The sequence below is a fragment of the Odocoileus virginianus genome, chromosome 9 (genome assembly GCF_023699985.2).
Source record: "Odocoileus virginianus isolate 20LAN1187 ecotype Illinois chromosome 9, Ovbor_1.2, whole genome shotgun sequence".
Lineage (NCBI taxonomy): Eukaryota > Metazoa > Chordata > Mammalia > Artiodactyla > Cervidae > Odocoileus > Odocoileus virginianus.
Genome location: NC_069682.1, coordinates 57,240,512 through 57,259,435, shown reverse-complemented (window position 1 = coordinate 57,259,435; position 18,924 = coordinate 57,240,512). Strand labels below are relative to the sequence as shown.

At 47.3% G+C, this 18,924-nt stretch overlaps 1 protein-coding gene and 1 long non-coding RNA gene across 2 annotated transcripts in view; one reads left to right on the top strand and one right to left on the bottom strand.

The window, feature by feature from the left end:
* The window catches only part of LOC139036746 (uncharacterized), a 56,466-nt gene that overhangs the window by 26,473 nt on the left and 11,069 nt on the right, over window positions 1-18,924 (top strand). The window lies entirely within an intron of this gene.
* HCK (HCK proto-oncogene, Src family tyrosine kinase) overlaps window positions 1-18,924 on the bottom strand; it is a 41,898-nt gene that overhangs the window by 12,372 nt on the left and 10,602 nt on the right. Inside the window, exons 2-8 of the mRNA XM_020916171.2 lie at window positions 13,349-13,466; window positions 10,521-10,563; window positions 10,060-10,159; window positions 9,205-9,303; window positions 5,140-5,243; window positions 1,476-1,625; window positions 981-1,133 (exon numbers count right to left, since the gene is read on the bottom strand). Of these exons, the coding sequence (XP_020771830.1) occupies window positions 981-1,133; window positions 1,476-1,625; window positions 5,140-5,243; window positions 9,205-9,303; window positions 10,060-10,159; window positions 10,521-10,563; window positions 13,349-13,465 (766 nt within the window). The 5' untranslated portion in view covers window position 13,466. The remainder of the gene's footprint in view (window positions 1-980; window positions 1,134-1,475; window positions 1,626-5,139; window positions 5,244-9,204; window positions 9,304-10,059; window positions 10,160-10,520; window positions 10,564-13,348; window positions 13,467-18,924) is intronic.

The following is an 18,924-nucleotide window of genomic DNA, read 5'->3' as shown; positions in this document are numbered from 1 at the left end:
GGGACTTCACTTTCGCTTTTCACTTTTATGCATTGGAGAAGGAAATGGTAACCCACTTCAGTGTTCTTGCCTGGAGAATCCCAGGGATGGGGTCGCACAGAGTCGGACACGACTGAAGTGACTTAGCAGTAGCACTAGCAGTATAGTAAGAGCCTAAGGCCTTACATAATATGTGTGTGTGTGTGTGTGTGTGTGTGTGTGTGTGTGTGTTTGTTTTCTAACTCCATCAGTCTGATCTGTCTTACCTTCCTCACCATACTTTCTCTGCCACCTTTTCTTCTTCAGTGCCTGACACATAGCAGGCTCTCAATATATATAGTTGAAGTGAGTAGATTTTAAACTTGTTTTTTTTCTGGCTGAATTGTTTGCATCTCTGTAAGCTGTCTTCACTCCCATTTGGAACATAGTGGAGTATAAACACAGTGTGGGGCACCAGGCACTGGGCCAGGCATCACGTCTACCCCCACAGTTCTGCAGAGCAGGCTTTGCTATTCTTAAATCATTAGAGGCAGCCCAGCAGGGGTGGCATATGTCTTTTTGAAGCCCTACAATGCCCTAGCATGATGCTGGGCACACGGCAGGGTCTTAGAACAGCATGTTCATCAGCTGCCAACATTGAACTCACCTGGAAATCTCCAAGCTACACTTTGCCATTCTTAATTCTCGTCATTCTAAGAGATGCTCTGGTTCTCAACCCCAGACTGTCCCAGCTCCATATGAGGAAGCAGATTCCTCATCTAGGACTCCCGCTTCTTAGAAGAAAGTTTTTGACCCAACAGGCCTGACCTCAAAGATTTGCATGGCAGTGTTTGCATGGCAGGACTATTTGCTTTGCTATCAGAGGAATCACTCCTTTACGGTTATTATTCAAATCTCCCCTCTGCCCCGGCTGGCATTCCCACTTGGCCTCGGGCTGTTCCTGGAAGCAAGGACCTCCCTCTCCCCCATCTCCCCTCCTGGCTTTGGCCCTGGGTCCTTACCCATCCAGACTTCCCCAAACTGCCCAGCTCCAAGTTTCTTCTCCATCTTGAGGGACTCCCGGGGGATCTCCCAGGCGTCTTTCTCCCAAGGTTTCTGGGGCTTGGAGGACATGCAGGGCACTGTCAGCTTCTGGCAGAGTCCGTCGCTCCCCTCTGGAACAGAACCCCCTGGTCAGCTGAGGGCAGGCAGCCCCAAGCCAGCCTCAGGCTTCCCCTCCAGGCCTCCCCTCCTGGTCCACTGCATCTGGCCCCGGTTCCCAAGGGCCGCTCCATCGAAGATATTCCCAGAGAACAGAGCATGGTGAGATGGCATCTCTGCCCTCCCGCTCAACAGACCAAAGACTTCAGGAGAATCCAAAGCAACTGTTTGTCTGGGGGAGGGTGAGGAAAACCTTAGCAGGCCGCAGAGGCAGCAGCACCCCCTTGACTAGCATTCCCAGGAGAGGGGCCCACCCAGCTGGGCCCCTGGAAGGGAGGCAGCCCCGCAGGACTCACTCTTATAGTGGGCCACCAGTTCCTGCAGGCTGCCGAAGGTGCTCCGGGGTGAGATGTAGAAACCCCCATTGTCCAGCGTGCGGATCTTGTAATGTTTCACTGTGTCCCTGTGCTGTGGGTCGTAGTCTCGCACGGACAAAGAGTAGCTCCCTGCATGGGCCAGAGAGAAACCACCCGGTGTCAGCACCCTGACTGCCTGTGAGGCTGCTGCGGGCACCGTCTTGACATCCGCGCAGCGGAGCAGAGGGTAGGAGTAGGCAGTGGAGTCAGGCTGCCTGGGTGCTTGTCAGGCTGTTCCATGTCCTGCTGTGAGACCTTGGACACGTGACCAAGTCACCTCTCTATGCCTCAGTTTCCTTATCTGTAGAATGGGATTGGTCATCATATCTCCTCCCCTCAACACATTGCCTGGTGGTAAAAGAAGGAATGCTTGTACTCGGGATGTAAAAGCTCAGTAATGTTGGCTGTCATTGAGTTCATTATTATTTCTTTTTCTTCCTATTATCTATCTATTTTTCACAAAAACCAAGACACCATACCAGTTAGGTAAAAAGCGAGACTGTTTAGCACTATTTACAACAGCTAGGACAACAGCAACCTAGATGCCCATTGGCAGATGAATGGATAAGGAAATTGTGGTATATATACACAGTGGACCATTACTCAGCTATAAAAAGGAATGCATTTGAGTCAGTTCTAATGAGGTGGATCGGGAGCCTATTATACAGACTGAAGTAAGTAAGCCAGAAAGAGAAAGACAAATACTATATATTAACACATATATATGGAATTTAGAAAAATGGTGCTGATGATCCTAAATTCAGGGCAGCAAAGGAGACACAGATTTAAAGAACAGACTTTAGAACTCAGTGGGAGAAGGTGAGGGTGGGATGATTTGAGAGAACAGCATGGAAGCATGTACATTATGCTTCCATATGTAAAACAGCTGACCAGTGCAAGTTCAATGCAGGAAGTAGGGTACCCAAAGTCAGTGCTCTGGGACCACCCAGAGGAAAAGGGTGGGGAGAGAGGTGGGAGGGGGGTTCAGGATGTGGGGGACACGTGTACACCTGTGGCTGATTCATGTTGATGTATGGCAAAAACCATAGCAGTGTTGTAAAGTAATTATCCTCCAATCAAAATAAATTAGTTAATTTAAAAAATAAAAATAGATGATTTTACAGTGAAAGCAGTACGGGTATATCCATAGGTTATTTAAATACAAATAAACATTAATTCTGAAAATAAAAGGCTGTTTAGAAGCAAACAAGCAAAAAGATTAAACAAACAAACCAATCCAGTTCAACTATTACAATATAAACAATGAAATGTAAGTGTCCATATTAAATGTTGTGGCAGGCTGAGTCATGGCCCCCCACAATGCCACGTCCTAATCCCTGACACCTGTGCGTGCATCACCTCACGTGGTAAAGGGATTCTGCAGATGTGATTCAGTCGAGCTGGCAATGGAGAAGTATCCTGGATTCACACAGACAAGAAACACATGCTTTTTTCAGTCCGTGGCCATGGTTCTGCTGTTTGTGAGCTGTGCGTCCTTGGGCAAGTTATTAGCTTCTCCCTCTCTTAGTTTTCTCCACCACAATAGCACCATGTCATAGGATTTGGGGGAGGTTTAAATTGTTGCATGAATTACAGTTGACCATACATGCTGGGGCTTCCCTGGTGCCTCAGATGGTAAAGAATCTGCCTGCAATGGAGGAGACCCAAGTTTGATCCCTGGGTCGGGAAGATCCCCTGGAGAAGGGAATGGCTACCCACTCCAGTATTCCTGCCTGGAGAATTCCATGGACAGAGGAGCCTGGATGGGGTACAGTCCATGGGTCAGAAAGAGTTGGACACGACTGATCAATTTTCATGCATGCTAGGCTGCGCTGTGCTTAGTCGCTCAGTCATGTGCAACTCTTTGTGAACCCATGGACTGTAGCCCACCAGGCTCCTCTGTTCATGGGGATTCTCCAGGCAAGAACACTGGAGTGGGTGCCATGCCCTCATCCAGGGAATCTTCATGACCCAGAGATCGAACCCAGGTCTCCCACATTGCAGGCGGATTCTTTAATATCTGTTGTTTGGTTGCTCAGTCATGTCCAACTCTTTGCAACCCCATGAACTGCAGCATGCCAGGCTTCCGTCCTTCACTATCTCCTGGAGTTTGCTCAAACTCATGTCCATTGAGTCGATGATGCCATCCAACTATCTCATCCTCTGTCACCCCCTTCTCCTCCTGCCCTCAGTCTTTCCCAGCATCAGGATCTTTTCAAATGAGTCGGCTCTTGACAATGAATGAATAGGAATAATAAATAATAAGCAATGAATGGATAGAAATAATATTCATTATAATGGACTATAGTTATATGCATTATAATAAGCTATATTATTCATTACAGTGAATGAATGACCCCACAAGGTAGAGGTTTTGTATCACCACAAGTTTTACATAAAGAGACTGAGGTCCAGGGAGATGAAGTACCTAACCTGCAGTCACACAGCCTGTAAGTAGCAGAGCTAGGCTTCAAACCGAGGCAGCTGGAACCACATTCTTAACCACTCTGCCCAGTCAAGGGGAGGCTGACTTGGCTGACGCTGAGTGGGGAAGGGTGGAACCCAGGAAGCAGCAGGATGGGACTCAGGGCACTTGTATTACAAGTTTAGTAATTCAGTGAACCCACTTTGGCCCCGTCTGAGGGCTGTGGTAGTGGCCAGGCTCACCTTCCTGCCGGTGTGTGCAGGATAGCCCGGAGGAAGGAGAGAAACCAAGGGCTGTGTACGGCTTTATCTTTTTGTACCATTTCTTTTCCTCTGGAGGCTGGTAGGGAGTTTGTTGGGTGGGAGGAAATAAAGCCCAAACATCCCCTGACCTGAAACACAGATGGTGAGTGCTGTTTTAGCCACATTTAGGCTTCCCCAGTTCAGAAAAGAGGGCAGGTAGAAGGGCCCCGAACTGATTGTCCAGGGTACTGTGAGGTCACATTTTATACAATTTACTGGTTTCTCTGAACCAAGCAGTTTTGAATCTAAACACAGTAGTAAAGGCACACACTGTGTGTGAAATGTGAAATCACAGGACTCCTACTTACAATCATCCCTTTGGCAAAACTTGCCCTAGTCTATGCCAGTTTGAGTTATTTGTTGTTTGGGGCGCTGCTCTTGCCTCCTGTGTGATGACCGGGCACAAAGCCACCCTCACGGCACGGAAGTTTCAGGAAGCAGGTCACCGACATCAAAACATCCAAATACCTCAAAAGAGTTATTTGAAACAGGGTCCCAGACAAGGCTGGCTGGGGGGCTCTTGCTACAGCCCGAGCCCATCTCATTTCCTTATGGAAGGAGAGAGGAGTCAGGCTTGTGGGCAAGATACATTCTGATGGGTATTTAAAAGAATCCAAGCTAATGAAGATCAAGTTCAGCAAGTGGTTGTTCTTCAGGGCAGTAACCACTGCATCTTACTTCCACTGACCTAAGTTGGCAGGTCTGGGAGCTGAGAAGGTTTGAACAAAGAGCAGAAGGAAGCCTGGCAGCCCGGGGAGGGGGGCTGGGTGAGTTGTCCAGACAATGGCATACCCCAAGGGAAGGATGGTGTCCGGTCACGTCTGGGGCTCCCCTGTGTGGTGGGGTGGAAACACAGGGCTAGGAGGACCAGCCTCACCTTTGGTGGTCTCGCTGTCCCGGATCATGAAGGAGCCCAGCACGTTGCCAGGGGCCAGGAGCTGGCGCTCTGCGTCTTTTCGGCTGATGCCCTTGAAGAACCACCTGGAGGGAGGGGAAGGGGCAGTGTGTAAGCCCGTGGCGGGCAGTGCTGTCCGACTCTCAGCAATCTCGCCTGGCATCAGGACTCCAAGGGCCTGCATTCCTCTGGTGTCAGTTTTACTCAAAGATTCTTTGGGGGGAAAGCAATCATTCTTTTGATATTAAAACAGACATTTTACCACAGGTGAATCCAGTTTGCTAAGGCTGAAGCATGCAATTTGGGGAGCTTATTTTTGGCAGGCTGGGGGAGCTTTCTTTAAGAAAAATAATACAGCATTATAAATATTAATACAAAATGTTGCTGGTATTTCCAGTGCCACCCAATGCGAGGTATAAGGTGATGAGCAAAAAGACTGGGTGGAAAAATACATCAGTCTTAACCAACTGCGGTCGAAAATCTTCCTTTTGCAGATTTCTCTAGAACATTTGATCAACCTCTCAGGATCTTAGAGGCCCATGTGAGTGAGGGCTGAGCACTGTCACCATCACAGTTCATCTTCCTGTGTAGATACAGAGTTGAATATGACATCAGCATGAATTTCTAAGCTCAAATGTGAGATTTCAAATAATTTTATACTTGGGACCACATCCTTGCACCTTTCTTCATCCTCCTTGACTATTTGGGATCTTTAGATTCCCCAAAAAATCTAAGGAAAACTTTAAGCAGCAGAAACCAAATTTATTCCCCGAGGAGTGGTTCATGCGCTGTGATGGAAAAAGCCCCAGACCAGAGGTCAGCTGGCCTTGACCCTGCCACAAACCTATGTGTGACTTGGAGCACATTGCTTTTCTTCTATGGACTTCTGTTTCCTCTGCTATCAACTGGGGAAAGAGGCAGTTACCATTTATCAAGCTCTTGTTATCCACCCAACTCTATGGAATCTTTGCCTTTATTATCCCCATTTTACAGATGAGGAAGCTGAGAAACAGAAAGAGCAAGTAACTTGCCTGGCATCACACAGCTAGTAAGTGGTGGAGGCAGGATTCAAAGTCAGGCAGTCTAACTCCAGAGCCAAAAATCTTAAATACCATGCAACACCCCTGCCTTCCTTGCTTTCATTTGGTAAAGTGATTCAAGCCATGATAAAGTGTTCAAGCAATGTTAAAGGGTACACAGGAAGAGCTGTCTCCCTGGAAATCCCACCCCCAGGAAGTTATCCCACCGATTTTGCACAGGAAGAAATGACATATACACAAGGAGACTCAAGGCAGCGTGAGACTGGAAACAGTGACCACTGATGAGGGATGCTGGGGCATCTAGATAACAGACACAGCAACTGTGAAAAGGAGGCACTGTCGGCACTGCCTTGAAGATCTGAACAAAGGGGGTGGAAGAATACAGCATAGAAGCTGCCACTTGTGTAAGACGGAGAGAGACAATATTCTTTGCAGCATTGTTCACAATAGCCAAGACACAGAAACAGCCTCAGTGTCCATCAGTAGATGAATGGATGAAGAAGTTGTGGCACTTATATCCAATGAAACATTGTTGTTACTGGTTAGTCATGAAGTTGTGTCTGACTCTTTTGTGACCCCACAGACTGTAGCCCACCAGGCTCCTCTTCCCATGGGATTTCTCAGGCAAGAATACTAGAGTGGGAAGTTATTTCCTTCTCCAGGGGATTTTCCCAACCCAGGGGTCAAACCTGTATCTCCTGCATTACAGGTGGATTCTTTACCGCTGAGCCACCACAGACATGATAGTGGAATATTAGCCATAAGATAGAATAAAACAATGCCATTTGCAGCAACATGGACGAATCTAGAGATTCTTATACTAAGTGAAGTAAGTCAGGAAGGGAAAGACAAATATCGAATGATATTCACTTACATGTGGAATCTAAAAAAATGATGCAAGTGAACTTACGAAACAAATAGTGTCACAGATGTAGAAAACAAACATGGTTACCAGGGGGAAAGGGGAGAAGAGGGATAAATTGGGAGACTGAGATTGACATATACATACTGCTACATATAAAATAGATAACCAATAGGGACCTATAGCACAGGGAACTATATTTAATATTTATAATGACCTCTATGGGAAAAGAGTCTAAAAAAGAGTGGATTTATCTATATGTATAATGGATTCACTTTCCTGTACAGTTGAAACTAACACAACATTCTAAATCAGCTGTACTCTGATTTTTTTAAAAATTGGAAGAAGATATATGTAGTTTCTTAATCAAGTATAAAGCATTTGGGAGGACTTACAGGAAACTGGTTGCTTCTGGAAGGGAAGTAGCTGGCTGGGGATGGAGTTGGGGGAAGACTATTCACTCTTTAGTCTGTCCTTCTGTACCATTTGCATTTTGAAACATTTGAAAATACTGCCTATTTCAAGGCAGATGAGGAAGTAAGGTTCCATCCCACGCTGATTTCCAGGCCCCAGCTGCTCTCTTCAGAGGCAGCCTCTGTGAGCAGTCTCTTGATGGGGACACAAGAGCCCGGGAGTTCAAGACTCATATGGGTATTCAGGTCAGTGGTTCTCAAGGTGGGTCCCTGGATCAGCAGCATCCACCTCACCTGAGAACTTGTTAGAAATTCCAGTTATGAATTGGACAGTCGAGGAGTGGGGCTCAGAAACCAGCGTTTTAACTAAGCCTCTAGGTGATGCTGATGCGCTCAAGGCTGAGAACCAGCCATTAAGTTATGGGCCAAATGATAACCCACCATGTCTGTCCTCTGCGCCTGGCCTTTTCCACTCAGCAGTTATATTGCTTTAAGGAGTAATACCAGCCATGCCTGCTTCAAGGCTGCTGCAAGGTGAGGAATGGTGCAGGAAGTCTCTAAGTGTTCAGAGCCTGGAGCAGGGGGGCAGAGCACCGATGCCCCAGGAGAAAGCCTAGAAGGACAGAGAAGCAGCCACCCCACCCCCCGCAGCATGTAGGGCACGTGCTGGGGGCATTCCAGGACAGAAGGGTCAGGGCTGGGAGTGAGGGCTTCCTCACGGCCACAGAGGGGAGATTTCACAGGGCGAAGAAGTTTTCTGTGCACTAAGAAAGGGGTGACTTTAAGATAGGAAAAGCCCGTTTTAACAGGTAAGCATCCCAAACCCTCAACACTATCTGGCCAGAGGGAGGAGGCAAAGGAGATAAAACCATGGTGACCGTCAGGTTTTGACTTTTTGATTGGCTGATTCTGAATTGCATCTATTGCCGCCTGATAGTGTGGCCATCTTCTTACTTGTCAGGGTCACCCCCCACACTGTGAATATCTCCAGGGAGGAAGCCTGCCTGAGTCACCTAGTATTCCTGGAATAGAGCTGGGAGATCAGTGGATGCTCAAGGGTCTGTGGGCTGATTGGGTGGATGGATGGATGGAAGGATGAAGTACAACTGTCTGTTTTCTGAGTCAAGGTAGACACAAACAGCCCGCAGTAAAGAATGAGGGGTTACAGCGATCTTGAGGGTGGAGGATGTCTCATTGGCTCTGTGGCCTCCAGTTGGCACAGGGCTCAGTGAGGCGCAGGAACAGGCGGGCTGAACGAGTCATGTGAGGGGTGTGGGCTGGCTCGCCTCTCAGAGGACCCTCCTTGGCACAACTGTTAGACTTCATCCAACAAATATGCATTGAGCACAAACTGCGTGCCAGCCTGTGTGAAGGCTGCAGGATGCAGCAGAGGACAGACCATGTCCCTACCCTCCTGTGCTCCCATTCTAGTGGGGGGAGGCAGACAGTGAACTGGGGACAACCAAAGAAACAAGATTGTTTTTGCTAGTGAGAAGTGTTCAGAAGAAGTAAAGCAGGGAGTCACACAGAATCACAGTGGGGACCTGCTTGAGACTAAGTGGCCAGGGAAGGCCTCTCTGAGACCCAAAGGATGAGAAGGAGCCAGACAGGCAAAGAGGTCCAGGAAGAGTGTGCCAGGCAGGGGAGACAGTGAACGCAAAGGCCCTGAGGTGGAAGCAAGGCCGGCTCAGCTCATGCTTGCTTCTGCAGGGCAGGGAGATGGAATACTCACTCCTCTGTCTCCAGAGAGTTGACACGGGCGACGTAGTTGCTTGGGATGTAGCCCTCTTTCCGGGTGGCCAGAGATCGCGCTCTCCACCACTCCCCAGACCTGGGGGGCAGAAGAGAGCAAAGGGGTCAACCCCTCAGCCGTGGCCTAGAATACCCCCAACAACAGGAGGCGGGTAGGGTAAAGGGCAGGGCCACCACCGTCCCAGCCCCCAGCCTGCACCCCATGATGAAGGCAAATATCTTTACAACAACCCCGGGGCTGGAATCAAGCCCTGTCCCTACATTCATAGCCCACAGTCCTAGATCTCTGGCCTTATTCTCATTCCCTTGACTTGTGGCCTTGACCTTACTAACTATATATTAGGCAGGGCCCTGTGCCCGTGGCAGACTCACAGTGGCTTGCTGGCCAGAGGGACTGGGCTCTGGAGTCTGACCAAGCATAAGCAGTCCCAGCACATATTAGACACTACGTCTAGTGATGGTGAGGATTATAGGAGATTGGAGGTAGCAAACTCAGAGATCCACAGATCTGAATGCAAAGCCACCTCAACAGGGTCTGCTCTGTAGGGAAGCCTGCCACTTAATCATAGGAGTCCAAGGAAGGCTTCCCTAGGAAAGCACTGTCAGCTGTCCATCCTTGCCTGGATGTGCACCATTAGCAAGCACACAAGCCCCTTTACTGTGGCTAAAACCCAGGTTAAAGGAAACCCTTCTTCCTTTTTTATGATCACATTCTCATCAGTCATTTACACTTTAGTATAATATAGCCCATCAGGTTCTCTACTGAAACACAAAAGAAAGCAAAATTGAGTGTTGGAGATAGCTATGTCTTAGGGGGTGTGGGATGGGGACTCACTCCTCCAGGACCACCATCTGGTCCCCCTTTTGGAAACTGAGGTCTTCATGGTGAATGGCATCATAATCATACAGGGCAACCACAATGATATCCTCAGAACCTGTTGGGAGGGGAGACACACGGGATGGTGAGGCTTTATCTGAGCACACCCACAGCCCTGGGTATTTCCCACCCCAACACCTGGCACCCAGCCCTGGACCCCTTGATGTGTCTGTTCATGATACAAGTAAGCATCTTGCCATAGTGCATTCTTGAGTTCAAAGCTAATGAAGTTATGGTCATGCTGTGAAATAGCGCTATAGAAACACAGTGGCCTGTACTAAGTACTTTGGGGGCAAATTAGGGGATTTTCAAGGGCGGTTTTGACTGTTTTGGATTTTTTGCCTTAGGTTCTCACCAAGCACCTAACCTAATCCTCTACAATCACCAGACTCCACTGCACGTGCCTGCCAGTTACTTACCCTCTGTGGACCCTGGCGGGTTGCCATTGCTACTGTCAGGCCACTGTGGGGAAGAAACGGGAGAAGAGAATGAATCCAACAGTGTGTGTGGAGACATGGAAGGTTTGTGTCAAAAAAGGATATCCCAACCCCATGTGTCATGGGAGGAGGCCCAGAGAGGGCTGGGGAAGTACCCCAGGTAACACAGCACGTTAGGGGCACAGCTAGCACAAAGATGCAGAGCTCTAGGGTTGTAGGCTCTGCCTTAGACTTACTGGGGGACACTGATTTGTCCCTTCCCCTCAACATACAGTGAGGGGGGTTGGTCCAGATCAGAGTTTTCCAAGTCTGAAGAAATCCTAGGTCTACCAGCAGGCCCATGAATAAAGGCTTCACTACAGAAAACCTAGCGTCCATCCAAGGGGGAATCGGCACCAAATTAAGGGAGCTGCTCTAAGCAGCTCTTATAGGAGGGAGGCCACTTCATTCCTGACACAGCGAGACCTCAAAGGTACATTGTTGAGTAAACAAAGCTAGTTCTTCAGAATGGTAAAAATGATACGCTGGTATAAAACACATACTCACAGAGCCTAAACAATTTCTGTGGACACATACTGTACAGCTGTGAGTAAATTCATGGAAGGAGGTTTGCAAGGTTCCCTGCTAAACTGACAACAGCTGTTACCTCTGGGCTGGGGTGTGGTATTTCTAGGGAGGAAGGCATTGGTCAGCAGACACTGTAGTTTTAACTGTAATTTGTGATTTTTATTTTCAAAGAGAATGAACTTGTGTGTCACACATGTAAGTAAATACTAATTAAAAAAAACAAGTTTGGGAAACAGTAAGTATACCCTTTTTGGGGAGATGTATAAAGCCCATTACAAAGATTCATAAAGGCTCTGGGAAGTCCTACAGAAAGGAGTGTGTGGCCCAGTGTTTTGCAAGCTGATTTGACCTGGAAATCCTTTCTCAATTATTACATTACTGCTAAATCAAAGTTCCGCATGAGCAGAGCAATGAATGGCTGATAATAATGTCCTTTAAACTTGATGTTCAGAGAGAACAAGCAAAAACTGGTGGGAGAAAGAAAACCTCTACTTCCCCCTGGGGACAAGTCAGGGGATCTCAGAGAACCTGAGACTCTGAAGCCCTGGCCACAGAAAGGGCCCCGGGGCACGCAAGTTAGGAGAGAAGCTGACCTGGGAGGGACTTAGGGTTTAGGATGTCACCTCAGGACATCACCAGTGTGGGAAGTTCTTGTAAACTCAGGCTGTATTAATGGAGGTCAAGTGTCAGAAGACGGGAGGTGGCCATTCCCCTCTTCTCCCATTTCCAAAATTAGTCCTGTTCTAGGCATCACGCCTGGAGAAGGGCAAGCAAGTAAAGAGAGACCAGGAGCCCATGTTGTGTGAAAGATGATTTGGAAGGAAAGGGTGGGTTGGGATAAGATCTTTGCCTTCCATCTCTACAAGCTCTCATGGAGCAGAGGTAGTGGGTGTGTTTGGGGCAGGACTGAGGGGGGTGGTATAGGATCCAGGAGTAAGGGTTATGGGGTAACAGGCCTCCCTTCAACACGAGGGAGAGCTTTCTAAGGAGCCCCAGGAAGAAGTGCACCCCTGCCTCTGGAGGCTGTGCTTGCCGGAAAAGCTTCAGATAAGGGGATGGACAGAAGGACCCCAGAGGAGAGAGAGCCCCAGCGTTGTGTTTAGAACGACCCATCTCTGCTGCCTCCCAGCACCATGAGCCTAGGGAGCCTTTTAACTTTGAGCCTCTGTCACCCTGGCTATAAGAAGCATTAACTCCAGCCTCACGGCTTTTGGTGAGCATTAATGATACAGAAACAGCTCACTGCAGTGCCCAGACCATAGGAGATTTTTCAAAGAACAATAATGCTCATGACAACTGTTACTGCTGCTCTTAATAGCAGTAGCAGTACTGTCAGCCCCGTTACTAGTACTATTACTGTAACCACCACTATCGCTATTGTTACTGCTCTTTGAACCACCACAACTACCATGACTAGTAGGGTGACTTCTGTGGCAACTACTGCCCCAGGGCCCCCACTAATGCCACATGACTCCTGCTCCTGTCACTAGCAGTTGGCTCTGCCTCTGTTACTTTGTTCCTACCTCTGGGACACCGGAACATGTGCTGAGTTTGAATCCCTACTAACCATGTAGCCTTCAGCATGTCATTTAATGTCTGCATCTCATCTCTAAAATGGGTACAAAACAACTTGTGGCCCACAAGAGCACTATTGTGAGGATTAAAGGTGTTAATAACCGTCTTGCACTTAGGATGGTACTTGGTTCATCGTAAGCTCTGTATATAAGTGTAGCCGAAGTGAGCAGATACCTCTGCTAGTATTACCACGTCTCTCATCGACTCTGTGCTGTAGTTCCTACCTCCATTGCTATTATACTCCCACTAGTATTGTTGTTACTGTTATTACTACCATTGTCATTACAGTTATCGCCATGATACTGATGCTGTCATCATTACCGTCATTTCTTCAACTGCTGTTGTGACTAAGCTGCTCGCTCATTACCCTCAGCACTGATTCCTGGTACTGCCCAGGTGGGAAGGCCGGCCATACCCCCTGGGACGTGGTCACCCAGGCTGAGGGGCCAAGGCCTGGGCAGCGGGACAAGAAGCAGTGATGCCCTTGCCCCAGGTGCTCGGTGCTGGCATATCCTGGGGAGTCAGGGCGCTGCTGGTGACCGGTCAGCTCCATTTCACCCCAGACTCACCCTGCTCACCCTTGGGAGAACAGGGAATTGTGAGAGCAGTTTGGGGCAGCATGGGGCAGCCCCGATAGCCGCCGGTGTCCCCTTTCGTCCCCCACTCACCCGCTTGCCCGAGGACGTGGGATCCGGCACATACACGGGGTTGTGTGGGTTGGTGTTGGGCTCGGTTTTTGAGACCTTGCCTCCGTTCCGGAGGAACTTGGACTTCACGCACCCCATCCTGCGGTAGAGAGAAGGGAAATGAGACCAGCTTGCTCTGATTCCCACAAGGGGGAGTCTTTGATGCTGGGCTTGAGACACCCTGTTGCCAGGCTGGCTCCCCTCCCCGTGTCAGACCCCTACCTCACCCTCACCTAATGGAGCTCACTCTCCCCTTGTCATCTCTGGACTTCCCCATATCCACGTCTGCCACGCACCCACACAGAGCTGACAAGTTGTCAAAGTCATGCTACCAAGGACCCCGGCGACAGGAAGTTTATTAAGAGAATAAATCGTGATGATCATTGAAATTCAACACACTCTGGGGTCAGAAAGCCTGAGCTGATGCTTGGTCCCTCCCCCCGCCCCCATACCAACTGCTCTCGTATCACTCCCCCTGCTCCCTAGTCTCAGTTCCTCATCAGCGAAATGGGGATAATAATGCAGCCTACTCTCAGGGTGTTGGGAGGATGAGAAAGTACGTGGGTGGGGAAATAGTCTAGAGTCAGGCTCCGAGCCAACAGTAAGACTATACTCTCATATATAATAAGTTAATATTTTATATTAAATGATAGAGACCAGGTCACATAATGTGGCTCAAACAATCAAGTCACCATCCCCTCATATCACTTTATAATTGCCTTGTAAAGGCTTCCTTCCTTCCTCCCTCCCTCCCTCTTTTACTTCCTTCCCTTCTTTCTCTCATGGATTTATTTGATCATTCATTCGTTCATTCATTTACTGAGTAAACATTTACTGAGCACTTTTCTTTCTTTACATTTTTATTTATGTATTTGTTTTGGCCGCACCACATGGCATATGGGATCTTAGTTCCCCAGTTAGAGACTGAACCCGTGCCCCCTGCAGTGGAGGCGTGGGATCAAACCCCTGGACTACCAGGGAATTCCCTACTGAGCACTTTGCTAAATCATGACTAAGACAAGCAAGTTCACACCCCTATTGGAGCTCACCCTGGAGATGGATGGGAGACACAGATAAAGAACAGGTAGCAAATAATTAACAGGATAAATTTACTTAGTGAAACGTGTGAGGATGCTCAAAGAGGATGCTGACAGGGAACAACCATGTGGGGCCTCTTTAGACAGGGTGGTTGGGGAAGGCCTTTCTCAGGAGGTGATGTTGGACCTGGGGCCCAACTGACACAAAGGAGTCAGTTATGTAACACTCTGAGGGAACAGTGTTCCCAGCAGGTGAGTGCAAACAGTGAGTGCAAAGGCCCTGAGGCTGGAATGTGCTTGAAGAGAATCAGGCACTGAGAGGAGGCCAGTGTGGCTAGAGATCACAGGCAGGAGAGAGCAGAGAGTATACCACGAGGCTGCCCCATCTTTACAGTGGTGAGGAATTTGGATGCCTTCTAAGGCTGATGGGAAACCAGGAAAAGTTTCATGTAGAAGGATGACAGGAGTCAATCTACACTTTAAATAACCCTGTCAGCTGTTCCGCTGATCGGTGGAGTACCGCCTTTGGAGAATAGGTCAGAAGTCCAGGCTCGAGATGCTTGATGGTGGCCTGGCCTGGGGTGGTGGCTACTGAGGGGATAAGGAACAGAAAGGGTCAGGAGACATTTTGGTATCCCTTGCATTATCAACTTAGATATTTTGGAGGTAGAGCTGATGGACTTTGCTGATGGATTTATAAAATTTAAAGACACTTAAAGAAAACACATTGATCTGATCAGAGTCAAAACTTCATCGTTAAAGTGGTAGAAACCTTTTATTCTTTTCTCAAAATGTGCCCGTGTTTGCTGAGAAGTCACATAAGGAAGTAATTGTTTTCCTCATCTCTGCACAATTGCAATTTTCTTCTAAAGCAGTTATACTTATCTTGTTAGAATGAACATGTGTTTGTGGCTTAAGGAAAAAACCCAAATTCCTAGGTTTATGGGAATTATTTACTTATTTTTTTTAAAGATTCTTTTCATTTACAAGGATGTTTTTGTCTGTCCTGGTGGGAGTTGGGAACAGTTTACCACCTTAAGACTTAAGCGGTTTCTGCTTCATTCTCCTTTTCTGAATAAAGTAAGGAACTGATCCAGACTCCTGGAGCGCTGGATCATTAATTTGAAAAATTATTGCAATTAATCACTGTTTTATAACGTACTCATATGAACTGAAAATGAAAACCAACACCTCTCTGGCTTGTGATAAATATGTATTACAGTTGTGGGAAATAAAACAGCTTATTGTGAGGTTTTGTATGACAGAAAATCATATTCCATTTCATATATTTTGATTAAGTTAAGGGTGATCTGGGAAGAGGATGGCTGTGGGAGGTAGGGCAGCTCCCTCCACCTCTCTGAGCATGTATTTGGTATTCCTTACATCGTCAACTTACATATTCAATGTGGCCACAGGGTCTTGAGGAGCAGGTCTCCTAACACATAAACACATGATCCAGGGTGGTGGTGACAGAGTGAGTTGGAAGTCTGAAGGTGTCTGCCACACAGTAAGTTGTATAGAAGTGCTAATCATATCATTTCCATTTACTGGCAGATGTGGCCCTGCCCTGGGGGAACACTGTTTGCAAGTCCTTTGGCCCTCAAGTTTAGAGACAATACTTGAGAAGTTAATTTCTTAAAATAGGGAATTCCTGTTAGTTCAATTTTTGCACAGTGAAGTATTTTTTTAAGTGGTATATGGGCAAGAGTCAAATTTGCATAAAATGTGATTTCCCCCAAACCAAGAAAACCACTCCACTGCTTGGCTTGGAGTGGCCTCTGAAATGCTCTTTTTCATGACCACTAGACACAGCAATGTAATGTGAGCCATGTATATAATTTAAAATTTTCCATAGCCGTGTTTTTTCAAGGTAAAAAGAAACAAGGGAATTAATTTTAAGATGTATTTACTTTTCCCAATATGTCAAAATTATTAATGTGATCAACATAAAATGATCAATGAGATACTTTATATATATTTTTTTCATGTTGAGTCTTCATATCTCAGTGTGTGTTTTACATGTACAGCACATCTCAGCTAGGACTTGCCATGTTTCATGTGCTCAAGAGCTGTCTGTGAGGACTTCCCTTGTGGTCCAAGTCCACAGTGGCTAAGACACTGTGCTCCCAATGCACAGGGGCCTGGGTTGGAATCCTGGCCAGGGAACTGGATCCCACATGTCACAGCTGAAGATCCCCGCATGCTACCACTAAGATCTTGCATGCTGCAACTAAGACCCGACCAAAGAAAGAAATAAATATTAAAAAGAGAGAGCTATCTGTGGCTGAAGCTATCTACTCAGCAGTGCAGATATAGAACATTGCCATCACAGCAGCACCCCAGAGACGGGTCCTGCTCATGTCTGTGTGCCTTGGTGCTCAACTCAGCACCTTGCTGGCACACAGTAGGAGTGTCACATGGTCACATGTCACATGGTCAGTGAGTAAATGTGTGCCCAGAGCCCATGCTTTCTGGAGTCAGTTGAAGATAAAGGCATCTGGACCTGGCTCCTGCTCCAGCTGGGATGTATAGATTAGACACACAAAATTACGTTCAAAATTATGTTCCCAAGGAGCTGTGAGGTATTGGCAAAGACAGTCAGAGCCATGCAAAGACTTCTAAAATACTTGTTGAGTGAGAAAAACAACCTGCAAGACATATATAATATCAAGCCATTTTGTGAATCTAATACATATCCAGGTTCTTTCACTAACATATATATGTTACTTTGTTCATAGTAAAAACAACCTGTGTATAATAATTGAGCGGCAGGATAATGAGTTGAATTTTGAAGAGAGGGAGGGATTTCAATAAAGATTTGGGGAAATCCAAGAATGTTTCATAGAAGCACTGTCTTTCAAAGAGAATTTGAGGGAGCTTATGATAATAAACCATGTACAGAGCACTTCAAGACTCAAAAAGGGTTCTGTTGCACCATTTGAAAGGAAAGATGATTGAATCAGAAGCCTGGGGTGCTACTGTTTCTGCCATTGGGTACTAGATTTATCTCTGAGCTTCCTACTAGCCAAGATAAAACAGGAAATTGTACATTGTTAACATAAAACCCGGGAAGCATGGCAATTTACTGACAGAAACAAATTTTTTGAGCACTAAATTCAAAAGAGAATTATTATGTGGGTCCTCTTATAAAGGTTACCAAAGAACACAGGGGACAGTGATTTGACAGCTGAGTCTGCAATATGCTGACAAGTGAAAGTCGCTCACTTTGTCAATATGTTGACAAAATGAAAAAAAAAAAAAAAAAAAGTCCAGTCATGGACGACTCTTTGTGATCCCATGGACTATACAGTCCATGGAACTCTCCAGGCCAGAATACTGGAGTGGGTCGCCTTTCCCTTCTTCATAGGATCTTCCCAACCCAGGGATTGAACCCAGGTCCCCGGCATCGGAGGCAGGTCCCCGGCATCGGAGGCAGATTCTTTACCAGCTGAGCCACAAGGGAAACCCCTATATGTTGACAAGTGGTTCCCAAATGGGCTTCCCTGATAGCTCAGTAAAGAATCCACCTGCAATGCAGGAGACCCCAGCTCAATTCCTGGGTCAGGAGGATCTGCTGGAGAAGGGATAGGCCACCCACTCCAGTATTCTTGGGCTTCCCTGGTGGCTCAGATGGTAAAGAATCTGCCTGGAATGTGAGAGACCTGGGTTCGATCCCTGGGTTGGGAAGATCCCCTGGAGAAGGGAAAGGCTACCCACTCCAGTATTCTGGCCTGGAGAATTCCATGGACTATATAGTCCATGGGGTCGCAAAGAGTCAGACAGGAATGAGCGACTTTCACTTTTTCCCAAATAGGTGATGCTGGTGTTTGGCTGGATTTTGGAACCATGGGATGGGGTGGGGAGAGGGCGAGGGAAGAAGTTTGTATAACCCAGGGCCTCTCTGCAGGGTGGAGACCACAGAGTGGCTCGAAGTGAGTTAGAAATGTAACAGAGTGCCTGGCTACTCGGAGCATGGCCAGCATGGAAACCAGCATCATCATCGTATTTGAGCTGTTAGAAATGAGAAACCTCAGGCCCCACCTCCCAAATCAGAACGTACATTATGAGGCCCAGGTGATTTGTGTGATTAGTCTAGTTGAGAATTGGGCACGATGAATATTTTTTGCTCTTGCTTCCTCAGCATCCAGCCCTCTTCTGATAACCGTGCCTGGATATTCCCTAGGAACCCAGCCTTCAGTGGGGCTTCTGGGGAGCTAACCCCTCCCTTGTCTTCAGGGATTGATAACTTGATACAGGACCAACTCATTAGGGAATTCCATGTCCTCCTGACAACCAACGGTGGTTGGTTCAGTTATAGGTATGTATGTGATCCTATCCAAAGCAGAGTCTGCCCTGGGGTTTTGCTGGGAAAATTAGGGAAAAAGCACTCTCTTTCTATAAGCATTGTTGTAGATGTGGGTGTGAATGTGGACGTAGCTGTTGATATGGGTGTAGGTATAGATGTGGCTGTATGTGCTGTGGATATGAAAATGGATGTAGATGTTAGGTATAGACCTGAGT